Source organism: Cynocephalus volans, chromosome 1 (genome assembly GCF_027409185.1).
Source record: "Cynocephalus volans isolate mCynVol1 chromosome 1, mCynVol1.pri, whole genome shotgun sequence".
Classification (NCBI taxonomy): Eukaryota; Metazoa; Chordata; class Mammalia; order Dermoptera; family Cynocephalidae; genus Cynocephalus; species Cynocephalus volans.
In genome coordinates, this window is record NC_084460.1 from 124967556 (window position 1) to 124992903 (window position 25348).

General features: G+C 45.6%; 1 protein-coding gene across 2 annotated transcripts in view; it reads left to right on the forward strand.

Annotated features, from left to right (window-relative positions):
• GPR156 (G protein-coupled receptor 156) overlaps positions 1 to 11320 on the forward strand; it is a 70907-nt gene extending 59587 nt beyond the window's left edge. For both annotated transcript variants that reach the window (XM_063080382.1, XM_063080386.1), the window contains exons 8-9: positions 6054 to 6212; positions 9986 to 11320. In XM_063080382.1, the coding sequence (XP_062936452.1) occupies positions 6054 to 6212; positions 9986 to 11320 (1494 nt within the window). The remainder of the gene's footprint in view (positions 1 to 6053; positions 6213 to 9985) is intronic.
• Positions 11321 to 25348: the final 14028 nt, after the last annotated feature.

Genomic DNA, 25348 nt, shown 5'->3' on the forward strand with positions numbered 1-25348 from the left:
TGCCCTAGGGACCACTGAGCCCCATATGTCCAAGTTAATGTATTTGGCATTCGGCACTTTCTTGTTTCCCTCCTAGTAATTTTCTCTCCACACCCCCAGACCTCTGTAAACCCACTCCTCTCTCAAGACCCCATCCTGATTCTCATTGCTGCTTCCAGTTGACTATGAACTACTTCCTCATGAAGGAACTAACTGATAATTGGAACATTGGCTGATGAAGGGTTACAGTGTATCTATAAAAGGGAAGAGTGCACCTGGGGCATGATGGTGTGACACATGCATGGGACCTTCGCTTTTCTACCTGTTCTCAAATTCTCATTAAAATACTCAAGAGAATAAACAAATATGGAAAAATCTGCTGCAGCAGCAGTGCTAGAAACCAAGGATGGGTATTGCCTCTTTGCTAGAAACTGGAGGAATTTTTGCCAAATCTTAATGTAAGAACTGGATTGAAGTAAGCCATTAAGAACTGAGGCTTATTTGTCTGGGATGTAGCAGAAAAGGGCTCTGAAAAGCAAGGGCTGTTCCTCCCTGGGAGATGGGGGAAAGGGAGTAGAGAAGGGCCTTTTGGGAAGCCCACCCCTTGGGCCTTGTGGCTAACCTTACTGATTGGTAACCTCTTTGCCAACCCCTTTCTTCCTTGCTTACCTCCACTGTGTGGACTGAAAAAGCTAACCTCTTGCTTCACCAGCCTCCCGTATAGCTAGGGTTGCCCACACAACACCATTTTGAACACTGAGAAACCTCCAAGAAAGCTTTTGCTTTCCTGAAAAAAGTGATAAGCATAGCTGGCATCACCTCTTTTACGTTTTTCCTTCCTTGAATGTATGTGATGTTTGGAACTGTGGCAGCCATATTGTGACCAGGAGGGAAGACTAAGAGAATATATTTACTATACTAGGAAAATATAGCTCTCCATGCAAGACTGTAAATTCAGGGGGAAAGGACCTATGAAGAGAGTCTGTAGTTCACAAGAAGAGGACCCCAGTTGAAGATTTGGAGAAGTTGCCTTCCTCTGAAGTAGAATAGAACTTTTTTTTTTTTTTTAATTTTATTTTGTCGATATGCATTGTGGCTGATTATTGCTCCCCATCACCAAAACCTCCCTCCCTTCTCCCTCCCCCCCCCCCCAACAATGTCCTTTCTGTTTGCTTGTCGTATCAACTTCAAGTAATTGTGGTTCTTATATCTTCTTCCCCCCCCCGGTTTTTTTTTTTTGTGTGTGTGTGTGTGTGTGGTGTGTGTGTGTGTGTGTCAACAACATGGATGGACCTTGAGAGAATTATGTTAAGTGAAACAAGTCAGGCACAGAAAGAGAAATACCACATGTTCTCACTTATTGGTGGGAGCAAAAAATTAGAATAGAACTTTTTAGAAGAATTCTGATTTGTCTTATCCATAGGATTCAAGGGTATTGCCTGTCTTCAACTAAAGCAAACCACCATGAAAAGGACATAATCTTAGGTAATGAAATATTGAATAAGGATGAAAAATATTGTGTTAAATTGAAAACCCAAATAGAAGCATTGAATAGGCAATTGGACACTGCAAAATATTTAATTAGTGAATTAATTTAAGGAAACAGAAAACAGATAAAAATGAGATACTTGATAAGAAAATATGGAAAATAGGGCTAGTGATACAATTTAGAGCTAATAGGAGACTCTGAAAGAGAACAAAGTAATTTGGGGCAGAAGTAATCATCGGGGAACTATTAAAGGAAAGCCTTCCTGATCCCAAACAAGACTTTCATCTGAAAATTGAAAATTGAGTGAATCATGATGTGGCCCTGCCTACATCTCCTCTCTCCACCCTGGCCCTCCACCACTGTCCCCCTTGCATCCTGAGCCTCAGTCACACGACTTCTGCTTCCTCTGGTGTTTAAATCCTCAGCACCTAGGACACTAGTGATATCTGGGTACACTCCTATCTACACACAGACACAAAAATGCAGGATGAAGTACAGCTTGAAATCTGACTTCCACGTTGGAACTAAGCAGCAAGCACTTGATCTGTTGAAATGGGAGTGGAAACGGAATGATTGTGGGGTACGGGAACTGGGTGGCTGGGCAGCGCTGGCATTTCTCTTTCCTGTGTCTGTCTCACTCCCCTTTCCCCCTAGCTTTCTTGATCTTCCTTTCTCTTCCTTGATCTTTTCCCTTCTATTTTCTCTCTCATGTTTTTTTCTCTTGAACTGACCATAATATGAAACTATAAAATATATTTTATAGCTTATTGTGTTTTAGGTTTAGGAAGTAAATTCTTTTTTAAAATTTATTTTTCAAGATCTAAAAGTGACTGAGGTTTGGCAGTTTCTGTGTGCCTCTGAATTGATTTTCCCCTCTGGCTCAGAGGTCATTGGTAGAAGAACGATTCTCCCTGGTGGACTTGCACTGTGTATTCCCAGGAGAGTAGGACAGCTGAGTAAATTTGGAAAAGCCTGTGAGAGGAGCTATGGTGGCGGGGGCAGGGGACGGGGGTGTTGTTGCAGCCAGAGGGATTCCTTCTTGCCATTGAGCTTCCAGACTGGACTGTGATGGGAGGGGTTCATGAAAGCAAAAGCACAGATACCCCCAAGGGCAGCTAGGCGGTGCTAGAAAGCTGGGTGAAATGGATGACATTACTAAAGAGACAAGTGGACCAAGAAACATTCTCCACAGCACTCAGGAAATGCCTAAGTGTTTATGCCAAGCACTGAGGTCATCACTAGTAATCAGCCAACCTCTGCTTCTGTGACCTGAATGTGACCCATCCCCCCATCCCCTTGCTCCCTCTGAGAGGCAACAGATCCTGAGGTAGGAAATTGTTTTCTCCTCTAACACTCAAAGTGTTTCATTTGTTCCTCCGCGAATATGCTTAGGGCTTTCTACTCTGCCTTATTGGTATATCTGTATATGTCCCAGCGCCCCCACTAGACCAGAGCTTTTTAAAGGAAAGCTTCCTTCATTGGTTCATGTATCCAACTATCCATTTATTAACTGCTGGGGACATTCAGTAAAACACATGGCCCCACTTCTAGACCTAGAGGGGAGCAGACCTGAAAGGAATTAGATTGCATGCCTTCGAGGAAGGCATGTTACACGAGGCCAAGGGAGGCATGCCGTGGCCTGTCTGGGAACTCGGTGGCACCTTCCCAGAGAATGGGGTGTTTGAGATCAGCCTTGAAGGAATAGTAAGAGTTTACTGAGCAGATGTATTACAGTAACCAGAGGCAGAGAGGTATGAGAGAGAGTAGGGTATGTTTGGAGCACTGCAGTCTTTACTATTTTTGAAGCACAAATGGAAATAAAGGGAGAGTGGCAAGAGGTAAGAAAAGCATGTGTGGTGAGCTTCTGAAAGCCCTAGTGGACCCTTTTAAAGACTTGACATTGAATCCCACTGTATTAGATTCCTGTTGCTGGAACAAATTACCATAAACTTAGTGGCTTAAAACAATGCAAATGTATTATCTTACAGTTCTGGAGGTCAGAAATCTGAAATGGGTCTTATCTGGCTAAAATCAAGGTATCAGTAAGTCTGTATTCCTCCTGGAGATTCCAGGGGAGAATTTATTTCCTTGTCTTTTCTAGCTTCTAAAGGCCACCTGCATTCATTATCTCATCATCCCTTCCTCCCCTTCTGAGCCAGCAGTACGGCATATTCAAATCTCTCTCTCTCATTTTCTCTCTCTCTTACCTGTTTCCATTATCGCATCTCCTCCTCTGATTTTGACCTTCCTGATTCCCTCTTATAAAGAACCTTCTGATTACGTTGGACTCACCGGGGTAATCCAGAATAATACCCCCATCTCAAAATCCTTAATTTAACCACATTTGCAACTTTCCTTTTGCCATGTAGGGTAACATTCACAGGTTCCAGGGATTAGGAGGTGAATGAACATCTTTGAGGGGCCATTATTCAGCCTATCACATCCACAGAGCCCAGAGACTAAGAAAACAAGAATGTGCCTGTCCTTCTGGAGGAAGGGCACTGGAGAGGGCCTGTCATTATGACCTGAGGAGCATTTATAGCTGTATTCCAGAAACACTGGAGGGTCAAGCTTGAAGGACCAGGATCTTCACAAGGAATTAAGGTGGTGGCCGGGGGCAGAAGGATGTTAGTCAAGGGACACCTTGGCTCCATCTGGCCAGCTTAGGGAGAGACAGACCAAAAGCCCTGAAAGTGCCCTTATGCCAATGTTGACCTGTTCCTCTGGCAGCCCTGCAGAGGGGCTCAGAGTGGGGGTGGAGAATAACCAGGGTCGGTGCTAGGAGAATAACCCTAGGAGGTCTGTTCCATCCAGCCAGGACTAGACAGTGACCTTGTGATGTCGGCTGCAGCAGCTCCTGAAGCAGCACTATGTAGGGAATACTTCTTGGGGGAGCGGGGGAAGGGCATCCAAAGGAGAGGGTCTGGCCTGACTCAGCACAGGTCACACAGACTCCTGACACTGTGAGGGACTCATGCTGAGTCAAAAGAGGACCCAGGACGACTTGGATAAGAATGTAGTATTGAAATTGGTGCAGGATTTAGAATCCCAAGATTTTTGAAATTTGGGTTACACGCTATAGTCAGAGCTGAATAAATGTTTGATGAGTGAGCAAAGAAATCCCAGGTTCCCTTTGACACATCCCATAGACACCTCGGCATGATTTCTAGAACTAAGGTGCCAGAGTCCTCTGCTGTGTCACTAGGACACTTAGTTATGGAGATTCCTTAGGAAAAAAGAGAAGCCTCCACCAAAGTGGCCTCCCCTGACATTCACATCCCTGGCACTGACCAGGTAGAGACAGTGTCCCAATGGTTCACGAGCAGCCCCCTGTTTGTGAATGGCCTATGTTCAGCTTCACCCCTGTTAAACTGAACCAGCCCATGATGCCACAGACTGTTTCTCAAGACCACTTTCTCCTGAAGAACTTTCCCTAGGACATCCTCTCTTCATCAGCTGTGTGAGGACATCGCGCTCACACAGCTCATCATGTGAGGACGTGAGCTGTGTGAGGACATGGTGTGGTGGGGCATCATGCCCTGGTTACAGCTGTGGCTCTACTGCTGCCTAGCTGCACAAGCCTAGACAGTCCCACGCTGCCTTGGATTGAGTGTCCCCCAGAACTGAACACTGTAACAGTTTAAGAGGGTGGGAAATCCTATTATGGTAATTGAAAGGTGGGGCCTTGAAGAGGTGATTAAATTGCAGGACCATGGAATAGTGAATGGATTAAAAATGGTGGTCAGGGGCGTGGTTCTGAGGGCTTTAACAGGAGAGAGAGTGAGGCGCTCTGCTCTCTCTGCTCCACCATTTTCACAATGTGATGCTCCGCCATCACCGTTGCTACCCCCAAGGCTCTCACCAGATAGATGTGTTTCCTGGACTTTGGACTTCCCAGCCCCAGAAACTGTAAGCAATACATTTCCTTTTTTTAATAAATCACCCATTTCCAAGTATTTTGTTATAAGCAACAGAAACAGACTAATACACATGCACTCTGAGTCTTTCCTTACTTGTCAAGGGAAAAAGATGATCAGATCTCAGACTCAGTATCATTTTCATTAATATTTGCGGTTTTCTATCTGTCTGAGCCTTGGTGATTGATCTGGGTTAGAAGTTCACCAACAAAGAACTGGGCTTTCAATAGCAGTAAGCACACCATCATTGAACAAGAGAAAAAGAGAACAGCTGCACACAACTAGAAACAGTTGCATTTGAAACATACAGTGTGTTGATTGCTCAACCCTGTGATAGTTCCTAGACTCTGGCTTTAGAACATGGCTTTAGAAGTACAGTTTGACCCCGGTTTTCTTTGATCAGTTTGGCAGTGGGTAGGTCGATGGGCTAAGGTTGTTGATATCTTCTTCCATTGGCGCTTTTAAAACTACATAACCTTAACATTCTCTACGCCTTCAGTCATTATTGTCTATGAGCCCTCCAGGGTAAAAGACATTTTGAGGAGAGAATAGCTTGTGCACATGTATATCTGTGGCAGTGTCATTGCTCGGTGTTTATGAGAAAGAGTGAGAGAATGCGATTCTGGGTGTGTAATTAAATAAATAACATGTGTTCTTTTATCTAACAGCTGAAGCAATGGAAGGCATTTGAAGAGGAAAACCAAACAATCAGACACATGGCCAAATATTTCAGCACTCCCAGCAAAAGCTTCCATACCCAGTATGGTGAGGAACAGAACTGCCACACGAGAGGAGAGAAAAGCTCCATGGAGAGGCTCCTCACAGAAGTAAGCTATACTGCTGCCTGGCTGATTCCCTGTAAAGAAGAACACCAACCTTGCATTGGTGAACCCCAGATGCTCTCATTGCTAACATTCTCTTTCCCTCCCGTTCTCCCACTTCCCTAACAGCAAGCAAAACCTTAACATTTGCCCAGTGACCCTCATCCACTTCCTTCATTCAGTGAACACATGTGTATTGAGTCACTCCTGTGCGCCAGGCATTAAGTGCAGGTGAACAGAACACATGTAGTTCCTACCGTCATGGAGCTCACAGTCTAGTGGAGGAAGCGGATACTGGTCAAGTAAACATATAAGTATCAACTGTGGTAAGAATTATTAAGGAAAAAATCAGGGTGCTGAGACAGAATATTGGGTGGTAAGGACAAGGGAACCTGATTTAGAGGAGTCAGAAAAGACTTTGAGCTGAAAGTTAAGTACACATTGGCAAGGCAAAGAGTACAGGGAAAAGCATTCCAAGCAGAGGGAACAGCTTTATAAAGGCCCCGAGTTGGAGTGGACATTAGCTTCTGTGTGATACATTCTTTCTTTACATAAACTAGTCCCTCATGTCTGAGATCTTAAGGGGCCCTTTCTGACTTTTCCAGGTACTAACTCGAGATCTCAATCAGCCTAGAAAGTCCAGACATGTCTATACATGGGGAAGAGGGCTAAAAAAGGGCCTCTGAATGTCATTGTAGCACCAACAGGGAACCAGGCAGCCTCCAGCCCTTCTTTCTTCTATAATTCAGCCAGAGCTGGCCCCTGTCCCAGACTAGGGCAGGGTGATGCAGGCTTGAAGGAAGCACATGGCAAAGCTTGAGGCTGCACTACCTTGGGAAGAAGGCTCAGGGCCCCAGGGAATTAGTCAGTATTTTGACACTAACTAAATTACATTCCATGTTTCTTTCAATACAGAACATACCTGAGTAGGTGCTATCTAGGAAACTGTGCATTTTTGTAATGGGACTGCCACTGGGGTGTTTATAGTACCTGGTGAGAGGATGGTGTGGTGGAGACCTAAGAAACTCAACCAGTGAAGGGATTAAGCCTGACTGGGTCCCACTGTTCATGCCCTTCTATCTTCCACGCTGTAGCCTCAGCTCTGGACCCTTTTTGTACATTAGAGTAATACCTCTCCATTTCTTTACTATTGTTGAAACATTCAGGACATTATTTCAAAGCCAGACTTCTTTCCACCTGGCAGGGGAGTAGCATTGCCTTTGATACTCTGGGAAGTCTTCAAAGAAGCATTTCTTTAGCTAAACAGAAGGCTAGTAACTTGGCTAGAACAGCCAGGATGGTTTTCATTTACAATCAGCTAATGTTGGAACAGCCAAGTGGACTGACTCTTTAGCCTTACGGTAATGTGTGACGTGCTTTTTGTACTTCTGCAATGCTTCCCTGTTTCCCTGCAGTGACTGCATCTGCTCTATCCGAAAGGGTGCCGTGAGTCTGCAGAGGAAGGGCCTAAACGGGTACAGATGCATAGGCAGCAAAAAGCTGGCTCCCCAGCACCCGCTATGCCTGGAACATCTTTCCCACAGCAGGTCTGAGAACCAGCAGCCAGTCCTAGGGCCTGGTGGCAGACCTAGAGAGGTCCAAGTGTCTGTGTCCCCAACTCCAACACTGCCTGTTAGATAAACACAAGTATCTGTTCTGCCTCAGTATGTGCACAAGCCCTGACTCCAGCTTCACGGCATGCACTTCCCTCCTGCACAGTCATTTCTGCCACCCTCTTGCCTTCCTCTTACTTTCCCATGATCTGGGCAGTCCATCTTCCCATTCTTGCCCCTCTTGCACCTAGCCAGAGTTGCTCCAGAAGCTGTTTGGAGCAGCAGGAGTCAGACTGCCCTGTGTGTGTGAGGGCCAGCAAACACCACCTTCCCACAGGTCAGAGGCCTCCCTTCTACACTCTGCAGCCCAGCAAACCCGCCTATTACGTTTCTTCTTTGAGCCATAGAAACGAGGTTGAGTCCATTTCTCCTTCCAGCCTGCACCCTATGAAACATACCTGTGGGCATTTTGCTTCCCCCACTGTGCCAAATGTAATGATTAATAAGCTCATTTCAGTGTAGCTGCCACGGTAGGTCATATTTGGGTCTCTCAGTGGCTGTGCTTCACACCACGCCTCTCATTAGCATGCAGCCATGGTGAAAACAGAGTCCCACTTCCTTTTCTGGAAGAAGGGAAATTTACTGTTTAGGTTGTCGTTTCTAAATCTGTCACTAGCCAGCTTCAGATGTTTGGTTAGCTGGGAGAAGAGTATTCTTCCCAACTCATTGTTTATACTATTTTCTATGCTCGAAGGACTGTGTGCTGTACAAAAAGGCAGCACTTTTACAAACTGCTGGAGTAGTTGTCATCAACTAATGGCTTCTTCCTAACTTGCAAGGCATTAGAGGCCTCTTGAAGGCAGCATGAGAATGTACAGGGTGGGCTTTTGGAGGAGGGGCTGGGAGAGGCAGAAGAGGGCCAGGGTCCCTCCTGTGCAGCCATCATAGTCACCCCTGTGAGATCCTCAGAGAGCTACCTGGCACAGCCCAGGTGTCATGAAGAGCCTGACTGTCTCCCTGTTACTCATCCGCTGTGTTCCTGATGAGTCCTTGAGTTATCTGCACTCACTCAGCAACACCCAGACTTCACTGCTTTGTGGGGTGGGAGGAGGAAGACAGGCCGGTGCTCAGCTGAAAGTCCCTTCTGCCTTAGTCACCAGTCACTCACTGGTCCTGGACTCTCTCCTGCTGGTAAAAGAAGTAGACTAAACCAGGGAGAAACTGGGAGCTATCAGGAAAACCTCTGTCTGGCTTATACATGGGGAGCAGTGGCTCTGACAGGGCAGTTGCTGCCAGAAGATTTATGGGGCTATTTTACTTAAGTTACTGCTCCCTTAAAGGATCATTTCTGGACAACTCTCCCATGTAAACTTGAGGAGAAATCACAAGTTCAGTCCTGTGGCAACTTGTACTAATGGTTTCAAAAACGGAACATGCTTTTTTGTTTCTAGGGCATAATAAATGGCTGTCCAAATGCTCATCCTCTACTTCTAAAGAGGATGGCAACAAAGAGGCAGCACATAGGTATTCAGACCAGCACGCCCTAGAACGTGATGCTTATGTTACTGCCCAAACCCTAAACCCCTTCTCATATCTGCACCAAGACCATCATTTCCCTAAGAAGATCTCATCTCTGGTCCCCCGCCTTTGAGCATCAGAAATTTCTGAAGGTGGATGTAAAGTCTGAGCTAGAGAATCAGCCGCTGCACCACAGAAAGGTGTCCAGGGTGCAGTCATGCCCTGTACACCCACCGCCGATACTGCTACTCCTACTCCACGTCCCACTATCTTGCAGTTAGGGCAGGCACACCTCTGAAGCTCTCACCTGCCAGTCCTCCTGGGAACAGCCTGTTTATCCACCAACATCCATGCAGCAGATAGACAGCTCAGCAGCAGAACTGCCCCAGCCTCATTCATCTCCTGGGCTCCATTCTGGAGCTACTGAATTTTTTTTTGTTTTTTTTATTTCTCCAATAATTCAGCAATAAATCATGATTAGCCTTTATTGAACACCATATGTCATTTATTGTGCTAAGCACTTTACATGCATTAAAACTCATTTTGCCTGGAGAAGATACCTCCTCAGAGCCTGAGGTCACCAGCCAATACATTGGAGGAACTGGGACTTAAACCAAAGTCTTCTGATGCCACACTTTCTCCATCATGGGAGACAGTTTAAAACCCTCAGCGACATCTTTTATTGATGGGTTTGTTTTTATTTTACAGAAAAATGCTGTGATTGAAAGCCTGCAGGAACAAGTAAACAACGCCAAAGAGAAGCTAGTGAGGCTGATGTCAGCTGAGTGCACATATGACCACCCAGAGTGGGCTGTCCCACCTGCCTCTTCCCAGAGCAAGGACATCCAGGCTGCAGCCTCTGCCCGTGGTCTAGCAGCTCAGGGGCCTCCAGAATGCCTCTCTGGCTCTCAGAATGATACCAGCATGGCTGCCCAGGACTCCCAGCATACCTCAGTGCCCTCCTCACAGATGCAAAACCTTGATGGGCCTGTGAAGGACACTGGCACCTCCCCAGGGCAGAAAGAAAAGATATCTGACTTGAAGGACTTTTCTGATCATTTGGACTCAGGTTGTAGCCCGAAGCCACAGGCTGAGAAAAGCCAGGGTCTAAAAAGAGGAGACCAGGAATCCATGGCCCCCAACTGGAGTCTAATACTAGGCAGTGGGGGCTCTGATCCTCAGAGACAGAGGCAGCCAGAGAACTCAGAGGAGCCCCCAGAGCGGCTACCAAGGGTCAATTCAGTGATCAGGGAGAAGCTTCAGGAAGTCTTACAAGATCTGGGCCTGGGCCCTGAGGCTCCCCTCTCTTCTGCCCCATCTTGTCCCCAGCAGTCCTGGAAGAGCAGTGCTGCCCACAGCCCCCAGAAGGAGCTGGGCTTCAGCCCATACATGGTGAGGCGAAGGCGGGCAGCTCCACGGGCTCGCTCACACTTTCTTGGCTCTGTACCCTCTTCTGTGGGGCATCGGGCAAACAGGACTGTTTCTAGGGCACACAGTGGGTTGAATGTGCAGAATGGGGACAGCCCCAGCCTGGACTCCCAAATTGCTGATTCCAGGATACCAAGACCCTCCTGCCAGAAGCCGTCACTGCTCCCAGATCCTCAAGGCAGGCTGGGCGTCCTGGAGGGCAGCAAACAAGGCCAGACAAAGCTGCAGGGGGTTGGAGGGAGCCACACAGCCCTTTCTCACCAGCCTTCTGCTTCTGGCCGGGCACAAAGTTCCCCAGCCCCATCCCTACCAGCCTCACTAGACCTCTCTGAGCAGCAGCAGCTGTGGCCCCCAATGTCCCCAGGCTACCCCTCTCTGTCTTCTTCTCGGTGCAACTACCTTGACACTGAATCCAGCAGCTCAGATGAGTTCTTCTGCCACTGCCACCGGCCCTACTGTGAAATCTGCTTCCAGAGCTCCTCTGATTCCAGTGACAGTGGGACATCAGACACTGACCCCGAGCCTGCTGCAGGGTTGGCTTCCTGGGGAAAGCTGTGGGCCCGCTCCAAGCCTATAGTGAACTTCAAAGATGACTTGAAACCCACGCTGGTGTGAAAAGGTGCAGAGCGGGCCTAGATGCAGCGGTCAGTCAGGACAAGCCACAGCAGAGCCTGCAGGAGGGGAGCAGACCAGCACCCTGCATTTAGCCAGCCCTTACCATGCCTCAGCTCCACTCACTGTGTTACTCAGAGCACTTCTTGATCCATGGAAAGAGGAATGTTGCCTGTCTTGTTACTACCTCACAACATTACTGTAAAAGACTCTAGATGTGTGACTATGAAAGATACTGACTCCTTGGATAGAAGGTGCTAAATGAGCACACAGGGTTTCTGTCTGGGTCAGCCTGCATTCTACAAAACTCTTTACATATACCAAATGGATGGCTGGATGGACAGACAGATGGAGAGATGGATGGGAAATTTCTGCAGAACCTGAATTGTGGATTGTCACCCATCAAACTGGCCTTTTGCAGAGCCACCTTGCATCACTCTCTTGTTCTTGTCTTTCCACTATTATGGCACCTCACAGTCATCCCTGAGATAGTCAGGTCTCCCTGTGCCCACAGGCTACCCACATCTCTCCTGGCTGGGATGGAACCTGAGACCCAGACTATCTCCTGGTCCTGTGGCCCATCCCCTTGACTCTCCTGGTGGTGCTGTTTTGTACTGGGGGAAGCACAGGCTCAATCTCTGCTGGGAGAGGGGAAGTCCCATTGGTCAAGAGGTGCTTTTAGTGCCATTGGGGTTATATGACCAGCAACAGACACATAAACCTGGAAACGAAATGGGGAATAAGAATTCAGGAAAGAAAACAAGTTTTGAACATTGAACTTGAATCTGGCTCAGTACTTGGCAATATCAAATTTCAGTAATTCCTTATAATAACCCTGTGAAGTAGACACTCATTTTTAGAGGTGAGGAATATGAGGCTTAGAAAACTAAAATAACTTCCCCAACATCACACTGCTGGAGAGCGGCTGATGGAGGACTTGCTGCAAGTTGGTGGATTTTCCTGGGGACACATCTCTTCACTTATTCTTCTGGGAGTGGCAGGCGGGGCTTGGCAGGCCGGACAGTAAAGCAGGAGTAGCGTAAGAAAGCTGCGACGTGCTCACCCTGCAGTCCAGGACAGCAACTGGGTTCCTGGTCTAGGGAAGCAGCCTCCACTTCCCCACTGCCCCGAGGGCTCACCTGCACCTCCCAAGGGAACGGGGGAGTTGGTGAAGGATGAGTGCCAGGGACTTGTCCGCAGCCAGAGCCACAGGGAGGGCACAGCTGGGTCCACCTTGCTTGCTGCTAAGCTGGTTGTCATTTACAGGCCATCCCCTGCCCCCGCTCCCATGGGTACTTCTGGGGGTGTGCATGTGTTTGCATGAAGGAGTTTGGGCCTCACCAGACATGCACAGAGGGGGACATTTGGCTCTGAAACATCTCAGATTTATCACAGACTCTAGGGGGCTGCTGACACCTTATAACTCTCCAGACACTGGAAAAGGAGTCCTCCTGATAGCACAGCTACTTCTATCATTTGCTTTTAAATATGAATTTCATAATTTATCCTGTGTGTGGGTTTTCAGTTTCTGCTTGTGCTGTGTGTACGCTGCCCGAGTGGTACCTTAATAAAAGAGAGATAACTCCCGAGGCAAGTCTCTTCAGAAATTGAAGTCTTGGGCTGGGGAAGAGGGGCCCAGAGGAGACCTAACCACCCAAAGGAGGGGGAACACAGATTCCATCGGAGTTGCTGCTGGGTGACCCTGGGCTCTAAGTGTATCGTCTACCAAACTTCCATTTGTAACAGATTTTTCTGTGGTCTCCCTGTGAAGCTTCCAGAAACAGTCCTCCTAGTAGAGAGAAGAAACACTGGAGCCCCTGGACTCTTCCAACCCGCTGGGGTTCCTGTAGCTGGACTTCCCCTCCTTCAGCCCCCTCTTCCCGGTATGCCACCACTAGCAGCCTGCTGTCCGTTAGCATGCGACCTGCAGGCTCTAAACCAGCAGTCCTTCTAGGCTTCTCATGATATCTGCTTCTAAAACCTCGGCCCACCAGCCCAGCCTTTCTGCATCTCCATCTTTCTTCTGTCTAGAATTTCTTTCCCTACTTTGTGTGCACCTTGTGAGTTAGTCATCCTTCAAGACTCAGGTGGAGCACACATTCTCTCTTCAGCCTTTCCCAAACATCCCCGAATATGTGTCAAATCGACTGATCTCCTAGTTAAATAAGGAAGGTTGTTTTGAGGGCCATGTTTGGACTCAGCCGTATAGAGGCTTCTCTTACCCATTTTACTTAGAACGATTTTAGAACCCTTGCTAGACCTGGTTGAAAAGGTGGAGAACCTATCCCAAATTCCCCTTATTTATCACTTGGTTCAAAAACTGTGCCAAACACATGACTGCTGTTCCAAAAGTATTTTCTCCAAGTCTGTAGTTTACTCGGTGCACCACCCCTCCCCCCACTCCTCGCCAGCTCCTTTCCTAAATCTTTTACCTAAAACCGGCTAACCCGGTGATAAAATTCTTAAAGGGATGAGTGTGCCATGACTCTTGGCATGCTCTTTGTTGTTATGCTCTTGCAGAAAGGGCAGTAAATTGTGCAAAGGCACCTGGAGAAGTAAACATTGCCTCTGCTGCTGTCATTCAGGCTACACAAGTCTCTGTTGGTCCTAAAGTGTGGCATGGAGCCAGGCTTGATTCAGGTCCCAGCATATGTGCTCTGCTGATTGGTAATCTTGGGGTTGGCAGTGTCCATCCTGATCCCAATGTCTGTCCCTGTCTCTTGGTCTGTCCCAAACCCTCTCTTTCCTTAAAGGATCCACTTGGCCTTCCTGGATTTCATAGAGGAGAAAAGAGCATCCGATGGGGGAAGCATGTTTTTAAAGAACCATACATATCACTTTGAAAGTGGCAAAGAGGAAAGTCATTGCAAGTTCTATAAAATCTCTTCTGTCTGATTTATTGTATTATACCTAGATGTGCCTCCTCCACAGATTAAAGTCCCTAAAAGCATCAAGTATGTCTTCTTTATCTTTGTATGTCTTCTAGAGTAGCCATTAGAGAGCTTTGCACAAAGTATAAGCCCAGCAAATGCTTGGTGGGTGCATTTCTGGATGGGTAAATGCGTGGAACAGAGGAAGGCAAAGACCGTGTCCTCAGCCTACAGCAGTGCAGCAGAAAGGGAGACACAGTCATCAGGTCTCACAGGAAACATTACTAACAGACCTAGAAGTAATGGAATTCTGAAAATGACAGTACTTTAAGGGAGTGGTGGGATAGGGTGCTGCAGTTCACGGAATAAAAGCCAGAAAAGTTCTTTTGTTAAAGGTCTTCTCTTAAAGATGCTTTGTTCACAGGCTTGTTAATGAGTAACAAGCAATATTAGCAGGAAGATAGTCGGCTCATCTTTGTCACAATCACCTTCCTGGGTCCCCTTTCTCAGAACCCCATACAAAGCAGTTTCTGCATTCCCCCTGGCTGTGGCACTTTCCCCAGTAACACCAGCTGGGCTCTGTTAAGGGAGGGCTCAGTGCTGCGAGTGCTTACGAGGCTGAAAGCAGGAGAGAGCTTAGCTCCTTGTCCTTGGACGGATGGTGCTGTACCTCACCTCTGCTATACCCACTCTGATCTCTTTCTCCCTGAAATATTCCTGATTGTAGCATCGCCAACCAAACCACATTTTGAACAGGAAAACTTGTTTGGTTCACTACTGATGTCACAAAGAGTCAGGATATGCAGTGTCACAAGGCAAAATAACCTTCCGTGAGCTTGATAAGATCTGGGTCAGTTTCCCAAGACACGTAGGCTCAGAGAATAAGTGCTTGGGAGAGAGGCCCTGGGAAGGTCTGTAGGTGACTCAAGAAAAGCAGAAGGAGAGGAAAAGAGAAAAGAAGGAGCACAAGAAGTCCAAACAACGGAGAGGCAAGAGGGAGACGTGGGGAGGGAGGAAGCCAGGTGGAGAGCAGGAGGCACTCTGCAGTAGATGGTTTGTGGCAACCTCTCATGTCAACAAATGTGCTGGCTCTGGTTCTGAGTTGAGAGGAGAGGCTCACTTCCACAGAGAAAAGCAGAGAAACACTTGCAGAGTCTTTTCTTCAGGGTATATGTGATTGTTGGTTCATTTCTCCACTTTCCCCCCTAGACTGTGAGTTCCTTAAGCCTAGAACTTATTATCTTGGCATCCCCCACAACTAGCAATGTGCCTGGCACATGGTTGACACCCAGCAAATGTTTGTCAAAAGAAATAAATCAAAGAAGGAAAAGTGGCCTAGCCAGAACTGTCTTCAGGGGGCCCAGTGAGGCAGCTCTCTAGAGTTCACCTGGGAAGCAGGACTTAGGTGTCTCATCAGTTTACACAATGGATGATGGTGTTGCTGATTTACCTAAGTTTAAATCCCCTTGAAAATATCTGAACCCTTTGTCAAGAGAAGGCATTTTAGAGCGGCTCTCTTCTCCATAAATTTCAGTACAGTAATTTTCTACCGCTATTGAAATGCCTGGGCTTAAAGTCACCCACATGTCTGTGTGGCTTTCAGCAAGTTGCATAACCTTGTGGCTCCTTTTCCCTCACTACAAACTGGGATGTTAACACCTACCTCATAAGGTTGTTATGAGAGCTAAATGAGTTAATGTTTATAAAATGGATTAAACTGTGCCTAACACATAGCAAGCATTATAAAAGTGTTTGTTAATAAAAATCAGTGCATAAAATGTCTTAGAAGGGTATTTGGAAAACACAGATTTATATGCAGAAATCCTCTTTATGTTTTCTTGCTTTATACCAAAATTCCCTGTCTTTGTCTTCATTTTTTTCGTGAGGGAACAGATCTGGCAAAATGAGGATGGCCTTCTGGTTCAGCCCACTTTGGGGGCAAGAGGATTGTCTCCCTAAACCCTTCCCAGTCAGGTGTACTTACTGTGGGGAGCACATATCCACTTACAGGACTCAGATATCAGGGTGGGGCCAAAGAGAAAGGTGTAGTTGGAAAGACAGGAAATCCTTTGGGGGGGGTGGAGCCAAGTGACACAACTAATTTCCTTTGTAGAAGTATTATGCACTTCATAATAGAAAAAATATATATAAGGTACTTGCTATGTGCTATTTAATACTTGTCTCATTTAATACTTATAACCACCCCCCAAAGTATTTATTGTTTCTATTTAACAGATGAGGAAACTGTAACTGGGAGAAGTTATAGGTAACTTGCTTAAAGTCACACAACTGGGTAGAGGTGGAGCCAGAGTTTGCATAGAAATCTGACTTGATTCCAAGATCCTTTTTGGACTCCCCAGTGCTGGTTATAGAGCATGTGCTACAGGCGTGCTACCAGAAGAGAGACGGAATTTCAACCCGGCAGGGCAGGAACTCAGGCTGAGGTTTCTTAGGACACCAAGATTGCTTAGGAAAAGCAAGTTGTTCTGGTTCTGTAAGTTTACTGCCAAACCCTCCCTTGCTGAGTCATAGAATCAGCTTCCTGGAGGCTGGAAGGGAGCTTTTTAAAGCTACCTGGTCACTCCCGCCCCCTTCAGGAAGTTTAATGCAGAATATACGTGATAGTGATACTGAAACCAAGCAAGCCCCTTGTTTAAAAAGACCACAGTCAGTCCCCCAAGCTGAAAATTTTTTCTCAAGCATTCTGCCCTTTAAGTGGCATGAGAAGATGATGCTGGGCAGGAGACCCAGAAGACCCCGTGATGACTAGAAACAGCCCAGACCTCAGATCTTCTGCTGAGACTGGGGAAAGGCTGCAGAATCTCTTTCCGATTTACACCTCTACTTTGCTGAAAAACTCATTGCTCTCTATTTCCTGTGGGATAAAATCTCACCTTGTTTCAAGGTTTGAAGCCCTCTGTTATGGAGCTCCACCCTGCCATGTTCTTAAATTACCTAAAATTCTTCTTGCTCCTGCCAAATGGATTTGCTGTCTGTTTCCAGAGCATACCTGAGCCCAGCTCAGGGCTGTACATTTGGGCACACCAGCCCTCTCTCCTTCATTGTAACCCTGCTGGAAGTGGCCTCTCCTCTTCTGACCACTTCCTGCTGTCCTCGGATTTATTAGGCAATAAGTCATATACTCCTAATATGCCCCCTGACAGCAGTTCCATTGTTATCTTGGGCTGTTATACAAATCCTTTGTATAACTTTTCACATGCTGGTTCATGTCTTGCTTCTCCAAACAGCTTATCAGAAATGGGGGAGACAAGAACCATGTCTGCTTTCCCAGTGCATTTTCTCACTTTCTTGTGCAGTGTCTGATGCCTAGTAGGTTTCAATCAACATTTCTAGGTTTGTTTTGAAGATGGGCCAACTTTCTCTTTGCTCCTGCACTTCTATGTATACCAAGGATATCCTGAGCAGATAAGAAGGAATTTGGTGGTATTTTTCTCTCAGTCTATACTTAAAGCTTAGCATTTCAGAGAATCTCTCCTGTCTCACTGGAAAGGAGGAAAACTGACATGTGCTAAGAGCCCACTATGGGCCACGCACTATGTGACAGGGGCTTACATATATTGCTAGAAGAAATTGAGCTAACAGGACTCAAGTAGGAAGGTCCTGAAGACTCTATACCCAATTTCCCCAACACCCTTGAAAAACAACAGCAGAAATAGCTCTCTGGATGGTTTCTATCCATCAACAGCTACAGGAAGCTGAAGGGGCCAAAAGAAGAAGGAGACCAGGTTAACTCTGGTGCTATTGCTACTGCTTCTGCCATAAAATATAGTAAAAATGAGAAACAGGATACAGATCCGTCAACACATTCCTCTGATGTTATATGCAGGTACTTTTGCCATCAGAAAAAGGAGGTCATACAGTAAAATGCAGCCAGATGTCTTATTTCTAGCAGTTCCCCTCGCCACCTCACAAGTGCAGGCACCTCATGCCTGGGCCGGAGAGGCCCGAGACTTGCAGTCAGAAGCCACTACTGTCAATCCCCATCCTAAAAGGATTTTTTACCTCTGAAACCCTGCCTGCAGTACCTGGGATATCCCAGAAGACCCAGAAGACCCCGTGCATCTTGACATTAGCAATTTTAAATTCCCACAGTGATTTTAACGTGCAGTCAGAGTTGAGAGCCCCTGGGCTTTGACTCTGACCTTCTGGGATGTGAGAATGAAGCTTCTGGGTTCTGTCCATCATCTCTATCCCCAGGCCTGGGGCAATCCTGCTCCTCCCTAACCATAGCCCCCAAGTATCAGCGATGTCTCCTGCTCCCTTCTTTCATCTCAAGCACGAGTCCATTCTCCTTCATGAGCCTTTTCTTGCACACCCTCAGCCCACTGTTCCTTCCCTCAGTGCAGCACTTGTGATCCAGCACCTGGCCAGCATGCACCCTCCCACTCCCTGTAGTGGAATGCTGCCCCTCACATGGGCATGCTTTGTCTGCCTCCTGAAATCACAGACTCCTTGGAGACAACAGCCATTCCTTGTCCCTCTTTACACTCTGGCAGTGCCAAGCATGGGAGGCTGTGCACACTGTAGACATAAGAGGTGCTTAACTATTGAATGGAGGGAGAGAGGGGAGGAAACAGGAAGGATAAATTCTTATTCAACAAATATTTCTTGTACATCCATCATGAAGCTAGGAGAAACAATGAACAAGTAAAAAAAAAAAAAATTCTCCAGGGAGTGGTAAGTACAATAAAAAAAATCAGGGTAAGGAGATAGGGAATGGATTAATAAATAAATGAAGAAATAAATTTATCAAAATTCTAGTAAATATAAACTACACAAACATTTAAGTTATGCCCACCCAGGATTTTTCCTACTATATTGTCCAAGAGAAAGAGGGAGTCACCGAATGCCTGCATGAGTGCGAGGGCTGTCATAAGAACATACCACAGACAGGATGGCTTAAACAACAGAAGTTCATGGTCTCACAGTTCTGGAGGCTAGAAGTCCAAGATCAAAGTGTTGGCGGGGTTGCTCCTTCTGAGGAAGGACCTATTCCAGGTCTCTCTCCTTGGCTTGTAGATGGCCACCTTTCCCCTGCATCTTTGAAAGAAAGTGAGCTGAGATGCGGGGTACCGTTCAAGCTTTATTAAAGGAAGAAATCTGCTGGGCTGTGCTCAAGGTAGCAGGCAGCCCAGGGCTGCCCTGGAAAGGGGACAGCACCAGGTGTGGGGGTGGTAGAGCTTATATTGGTATGTTGGCGCCAAGAGCTGGGTGATACCATCAAGGAGGGTCATTATGCTAATGTGATGGGGTGGAGAACTGCATCCTTGCGGAAGCAAAAGGGGTTTCTGTTTAAGTCAGGAGGCTTCTCATAAAGGGAAGTGGGGAGGGGAGGGGAGGAGGTGGGAGGTGCCATTTTGTACTTGGGTTTGTCTAAAGTGACGCTGGTTGTGTTGCAGATCTGTTAGTCTTTTCATGTTGTCTTCCCTCTATGGGTATCTGTGGGTCCAAATTTCCCCCTTTTATAAGAACACCCATCATACTAGATTAGGGCCTACCCTAATGACCTCACTTTAACTTGATTACCTCTTTAAAGACCCTATCTTCAAATAAAGCCACATTCTGTGGTACTAGGGGTTAGAACTTCAACATATGAATTTTGGAGGGATGCAATTTAACCCATAACAGTGACCAAACAAAGTTTTCACCCTTTTACCATTCGAGGTTTACCACTTAAAGATTCTTTTACTCAATTGGTAGCTCTTTGAGGGCAGGAATCCTGTGATTGTTCATTCCTATTTTTTGAGTCACAGGACCATGCCTGGCACATGGAAGATACTTCATAAGTGTTAGATTGAATTCACTTTTGTCCAGGAAAACTCAGGGCAAATGGTGAAGCTATTTAACCCAGGAAACTAAGAAAAGTTTATAGCCTGCAGCAATTCCTGGGACTCTGAGTCAAAGGAAATTATGTTTCCATGACACAGGCTCTGACTCTGGATTTCTTAATTAGGGGTATTTGCATGACGAGATGAGACTTGTTTCTGAATAGTCATTGCTTTCCTCCTCTCAAATCAATGGCTGCTGCTTCTGACATCAGAATTATCTCTGCAGCAACTATGTGAGTCATAGAGGGTTGGGCTCCCAGGAGGAGAACAAAAAGCAGGAAAGAGGGAAAGCATCTTAAGAAAGAGACCCCTTACCAGGATGTACAGGAGAAAAGGGGGCCCACAGCTCAGCCTTTCTGTTATCGAATACAACAGAAATAACAGCTTTCAACTGAGAGTTTCCCCATCTTTGGGATATGCTGCTACTTCCTTGTAGCTGCTTGGTAAAGGTACCCAAAGTCCCATACCAACTGAGTCCCCTGCCCTTAGTCCCTGGACCAACTATGAGAAGCTCAGCACCAAACAACCCAGAGAGAAGTCACCACGGATGTGAGAGGTGTGGGCTGTTACTCCCATTCTGCCTGACATTTGTTGACTCATTGAGTCCCACCATGTGCTTGTATTGTCCCTTAGAGACTTCAGATATGGTATCTCAATATGGCCACCATGGATTCTCTGAACTAGGCACTCCGAGACACTTGAAGTCATGCTTCCCACGTCATCTTCCATTACTAAAAATGATGAACAAAAAGTTCTCAGCAAAGACTTTGTCAGAGTGGGCAGCATTCTTGAGATCTATCTGTTCAGATAGTCAAGAATGGGAAGTCATATGGTTAAGCAGGAAAAGGTTCCCATGCTTTCTTTTCTCCCAACTGTATCGGGTGTCCAGTCCTCCAGGTTGGGCACCAAGGAGAACCCCAAGAATGACTTTTGGAAGATGATCCACAAATCTGAGACATGTCAACCAGAACACCAGCCAATAATAAAGAAGAGGACCTCTTCCTCGCACTGCTGTGAAGAGGCTGCTGAAGAACCACAATTCAGCTGAAAATTGTTAAAAACAATTAGGGGCTTTTAGTAGTATCTCTGAAGGAAAGACACAGAGATGGCCAAGACAAACTCCTTGAACTACAGCTTGTCAAGGGAGTTCCGGGGAGAGGACTCTTGGAGCAAATGCATACTGCTTAGGATTACAGGACTTTGGACTTATGCGCCACGAAGTTGGGCTGCACCAGGTAAGGGCTGGGAGGATGTTGTTTGCCCCTCTGTCCTAAGACTTAGATGTTTCTCAAATGGGGGAGATATTTTCAGGGATCTGTAAGATCTTTCAGAGAATTTTTGGAAATTGGCTTTTTAGTTTAATGATAATATAAAAATAATTTTTAGCTTGTTCTGAATCATCTGGATGACTGCCTTAGAACACTTCATAAAATTTCAATGCCTAAGTTTGCGCTTGCAAATGTTTTCACAACAAATGAAACTCTAACGACGTCAAGGCCTGATGTATAAGTGAGAATTTTTAAGTGATTTGAATGTAAAAAGAGTGGTGGGATAATTGAATCATCACATGGCAGATGGTAAGTGTGGAAGATTGTAATTCCCAAAAAATGAGCTCAGCAATATTCCTGGTCCTATATGCTCTTCCAGAACTTTGTCACTATCCCATCAAGAGGTGGAGTGTATATTTCTTCTCCTTCAACCTGGCTGGGCCTTTGTGACTGCCTCAACAAATAATGTAGTAGAAGCAACGTCTGATGATTTTTCGTGCTAGATTATAAATGAGACAGAGCTTCCACCTGGCTCTTTCCACACACTTGCTCTTGGAACACAGTCTATATTGTGAGGACACTCAGGCCCCATGAGGAGGCCACATGGAGAATTGTTCCCAGATAAGGTCCCAGCCAACAGCCAACATCAACTGCCAGACGTGAGTAGGTAAGCTTTTAGATCAGGGACTAGCAGATTTTCACCTGTGGTCCAAATCCAGCCTGTTTCTGTTTTAAAAATAAAGTTTTATTGGAACACAACCATGCCCATTTATTTGTCTATGGCTGCTTTTGCACTACAATGGTAGTGCAAAATTTAGTGACAACAGAGGCCATATGGCCCACAAAGCTGAAAATAATTTGCTCTCTGGTCCTTTACTGAAAACATTTACCAATCTCTGCATTAGATGTTTCCAGCCCCCAGTCTTTGAGCCACCCCAAGTAAGGCCTAGTGGAGAAATAAGCTGTCCCCACCAAGCCCTGCCCAAATCATGGATTTGTAAGCCAAATATTATAGTTTTAAGCCACTAAGTTTGGGGGTAGCATGTTTCATAGTGATAGAAATAGTTTATAAGCACGCTGAACTCAAGAGAACCTGGCCATAGCTGATGATTTTGTTTTTCAGATTCTCTTGCTTGGAGCTTATCTTTGTATGTACCAACTTGCAACAGTTCATTAGCAGCAAGTGTAGTAGGTAATCACAATAAAGGATTTTTCTGCTCCCAATTCTAACAAGCATTAGATTAGATGCCCCTTTAATTTAGATTTCAATAATACTATAGTGCTAATCTTATTTCCAAGAAAAGATAATTTTTCATTATTATGTAATAACATCTCATTAAAATCAGCTTCCAAGAACTGCTGGGGCATCAGTATGGTTAAGTGTATGTTCTGATTATCCTGCACTATCCAACAAAGCCTCGATGTTACAAGTAACATTTTCTATAACATACATATGCAAAGTTATTCTCTGCATTAAAATAATTGAAGCCAAAATGTAAACACAAATTAAATATAGAATTAGAACCAAAGCTATTTCTACTATTAAACAACTTTGGAGTTTTGTTTTAGCAAAACATCATCTCTCACATTAAATTTAATTATATAGGATTTTGTGGATTTTAAGTTTAGTTTGGTAATTTTGTTTTATGATAGTATAAGCTTTAAACAGAGCTGTAAACTTGGGATTGTATACCTACTTCTAAATGTGTGTGTGTGTGTGTGCATGCAACATCAGAATAATCAATAGAGCAAGACTGTAATATATAATATTTTTCCTTTAAAAGAGGCCTGTACAAGATTCAAAAGGACAAATATAATATGATTTCACTTGCATGAGGTGTCTAGAATTCAGAGAGACAAAGTAGAATAGTGGTTGCCAGGGGCTGGGGGAAGAGCCGAATGGAGAGTTAGTATTTAATGCATGTAGAATTGCACTACGGGGTGATGAAAACATTCCAGAGATTGAAGGTGATGATAGTTGCACAACCACATGAATCTACTTACTGCCACTGAACTTTTCACTTAAAAATGGTTAAAATGCTAAATTTTATGATATGTATATCCTACCACAATAAGAAAGAAAAAAAGAGGGTTGTATATTACTCAAATATGAGAAATCCCAGCCCAGGCTAAAAGCAACTGAGGGTCTTTCTAGCACCTTTTCCCTCAGGCCTAGCTGCTTAACCTACACGTTTGAGGTTTGAACACTCAGATGGTAAAAAAAAGCCCCTTTGGAAAAGGGAACCAAAGAACTAGTGCCCAGGTAAAGAGCATCTCTCATTCAGACTCAGAGCAGCACCGGCCTGAGCCACCCGCTCCTCGACTTTTGGTAAGGGGCCCCTTTACAGTCCCTGTGTGTGGGAGGGAGGGAGTGATTCCCAGGAGGAGCAGGGGACTCAGGAAGGAGAAGGCCCTCCACCTGCAAGCACAAGCATTTAACATCCGCTGGCAACTCTAAAGCTCTTCATCCTTAATAAATCTTCATTGTGGTTTTGCTTTGCCCAAAATGAGAACTTCTCTTTCTACAAGAGAGTGATCTCTGAGCAACACTGGAGACAGAGGTACCTTCCAGCAGGTAGGGGGAGGACAGCGAAGGAAATGGGGTGCTTAGAAGGGAGATTTGGAGGTGGGCACCGAAAAGAAATGGCAGCACCTGCTTGGTGCCAGACCCTGTGCTTTATATTCTCTATCTCCTTTAAATCTTCACAGTAACACTAATTGTCTTATTTCCATTTTATAGAAGAGGAAACTAAGCCCAGAGAGATTAGCTAAGTTGCCTGTCACATACTCATAAGGAGCCAGGATGAGAAGCTGGGTCTGCCTGACTGTAAAATCCCGGGTCCCTGCCCGTTCTGCCTCCCTGTTGTGTGGATCCTGCCCCCTGCTCCTCCTATCTCTCACCTGCTCTGTCATGGCTCTGCCTTTCTACACATCAGCCTCCTTATCTGAAAATACCTTCTTCTCAGCCCACAAGGAGCCTTTGGGCTCTCTGTGAGTAACGTAAGAATTTAGCAAATCATAAGGGACCCTGGAGAACTGGAATCCAATGGGAAACAATGAGACAGAACTTGACCAAACACCACCAGCTGGGCGCTGGCAGAAGGCCATGCCAGGGTCCCTACTGGTGCCAAAGGAGCCACCGCACATCATCCAGGGGGCACTGGTATGGGGTTGCTTCCTTCAGAATGTTTCATTTAGCATGCTGGTTCATCTTCCTAGCAAAACAGCACCACGGTCCTTTTCTAGCCACACTATTTGAAAGTAGCTCTAAAAACAATATCATAAGCAACTTCTATCTCCTCCTTCCCAGGAGAAGGTAAACAATGAAATCAAAGGCATCTGCTACTCCAGCCACCTCTTCCTGTATTTGTTTCTTCTCTTAGGGACAACCTACGCCCCCACTCCACCCCTGCTCTTCCTGCTCGCTCAGCCTCCATCAATTCCTCTATCAGTTTAGACACAGAGGCAACATCAGTCAAAAAACTGACTTCTTTGAGTAATTCTTTACACTTTTGTATGAATTAATTTCTTATGTAACACTGCCCATTTGACATTTCGTAGTCAGATCAATATTCTCCAGTAACCAAACCAAGGGGCTAGGAACTGGCAGAGGACAGAGGAGGTTGTACTAAATGACTTGTATTGGACATGACAATTCTTTTTTTTTTGGGGGGGGGGTGTTCATTTTATTTTGAAATAATTTCATTTTGACAAAAGAGTTACAAAGACAGTCCAGAGAGTCCTTGTATACCCTTCACACAGCCTCCTCTAATGTTAGCATCTTGCATAACCATGGTACATTTATCAAACCTAAGAAAGTAACACTGGGACAATACTACTAACTAAACTACAGATTTCATGCAAATTTCTTCAGCTTTCCCACTAATATTCTTTTTCTGTTCCAGGATCCACACTGCACTTAATTGACATCTCCTCAGTTTCCTTAGTTTCTCAGTCTTTTCTTGACTTGTATTACCTTGACTTTTTTTTTTTAAATTTTATTTTGTCGATACAAAATGTGGTTGATTATTGTGGCCCATTACC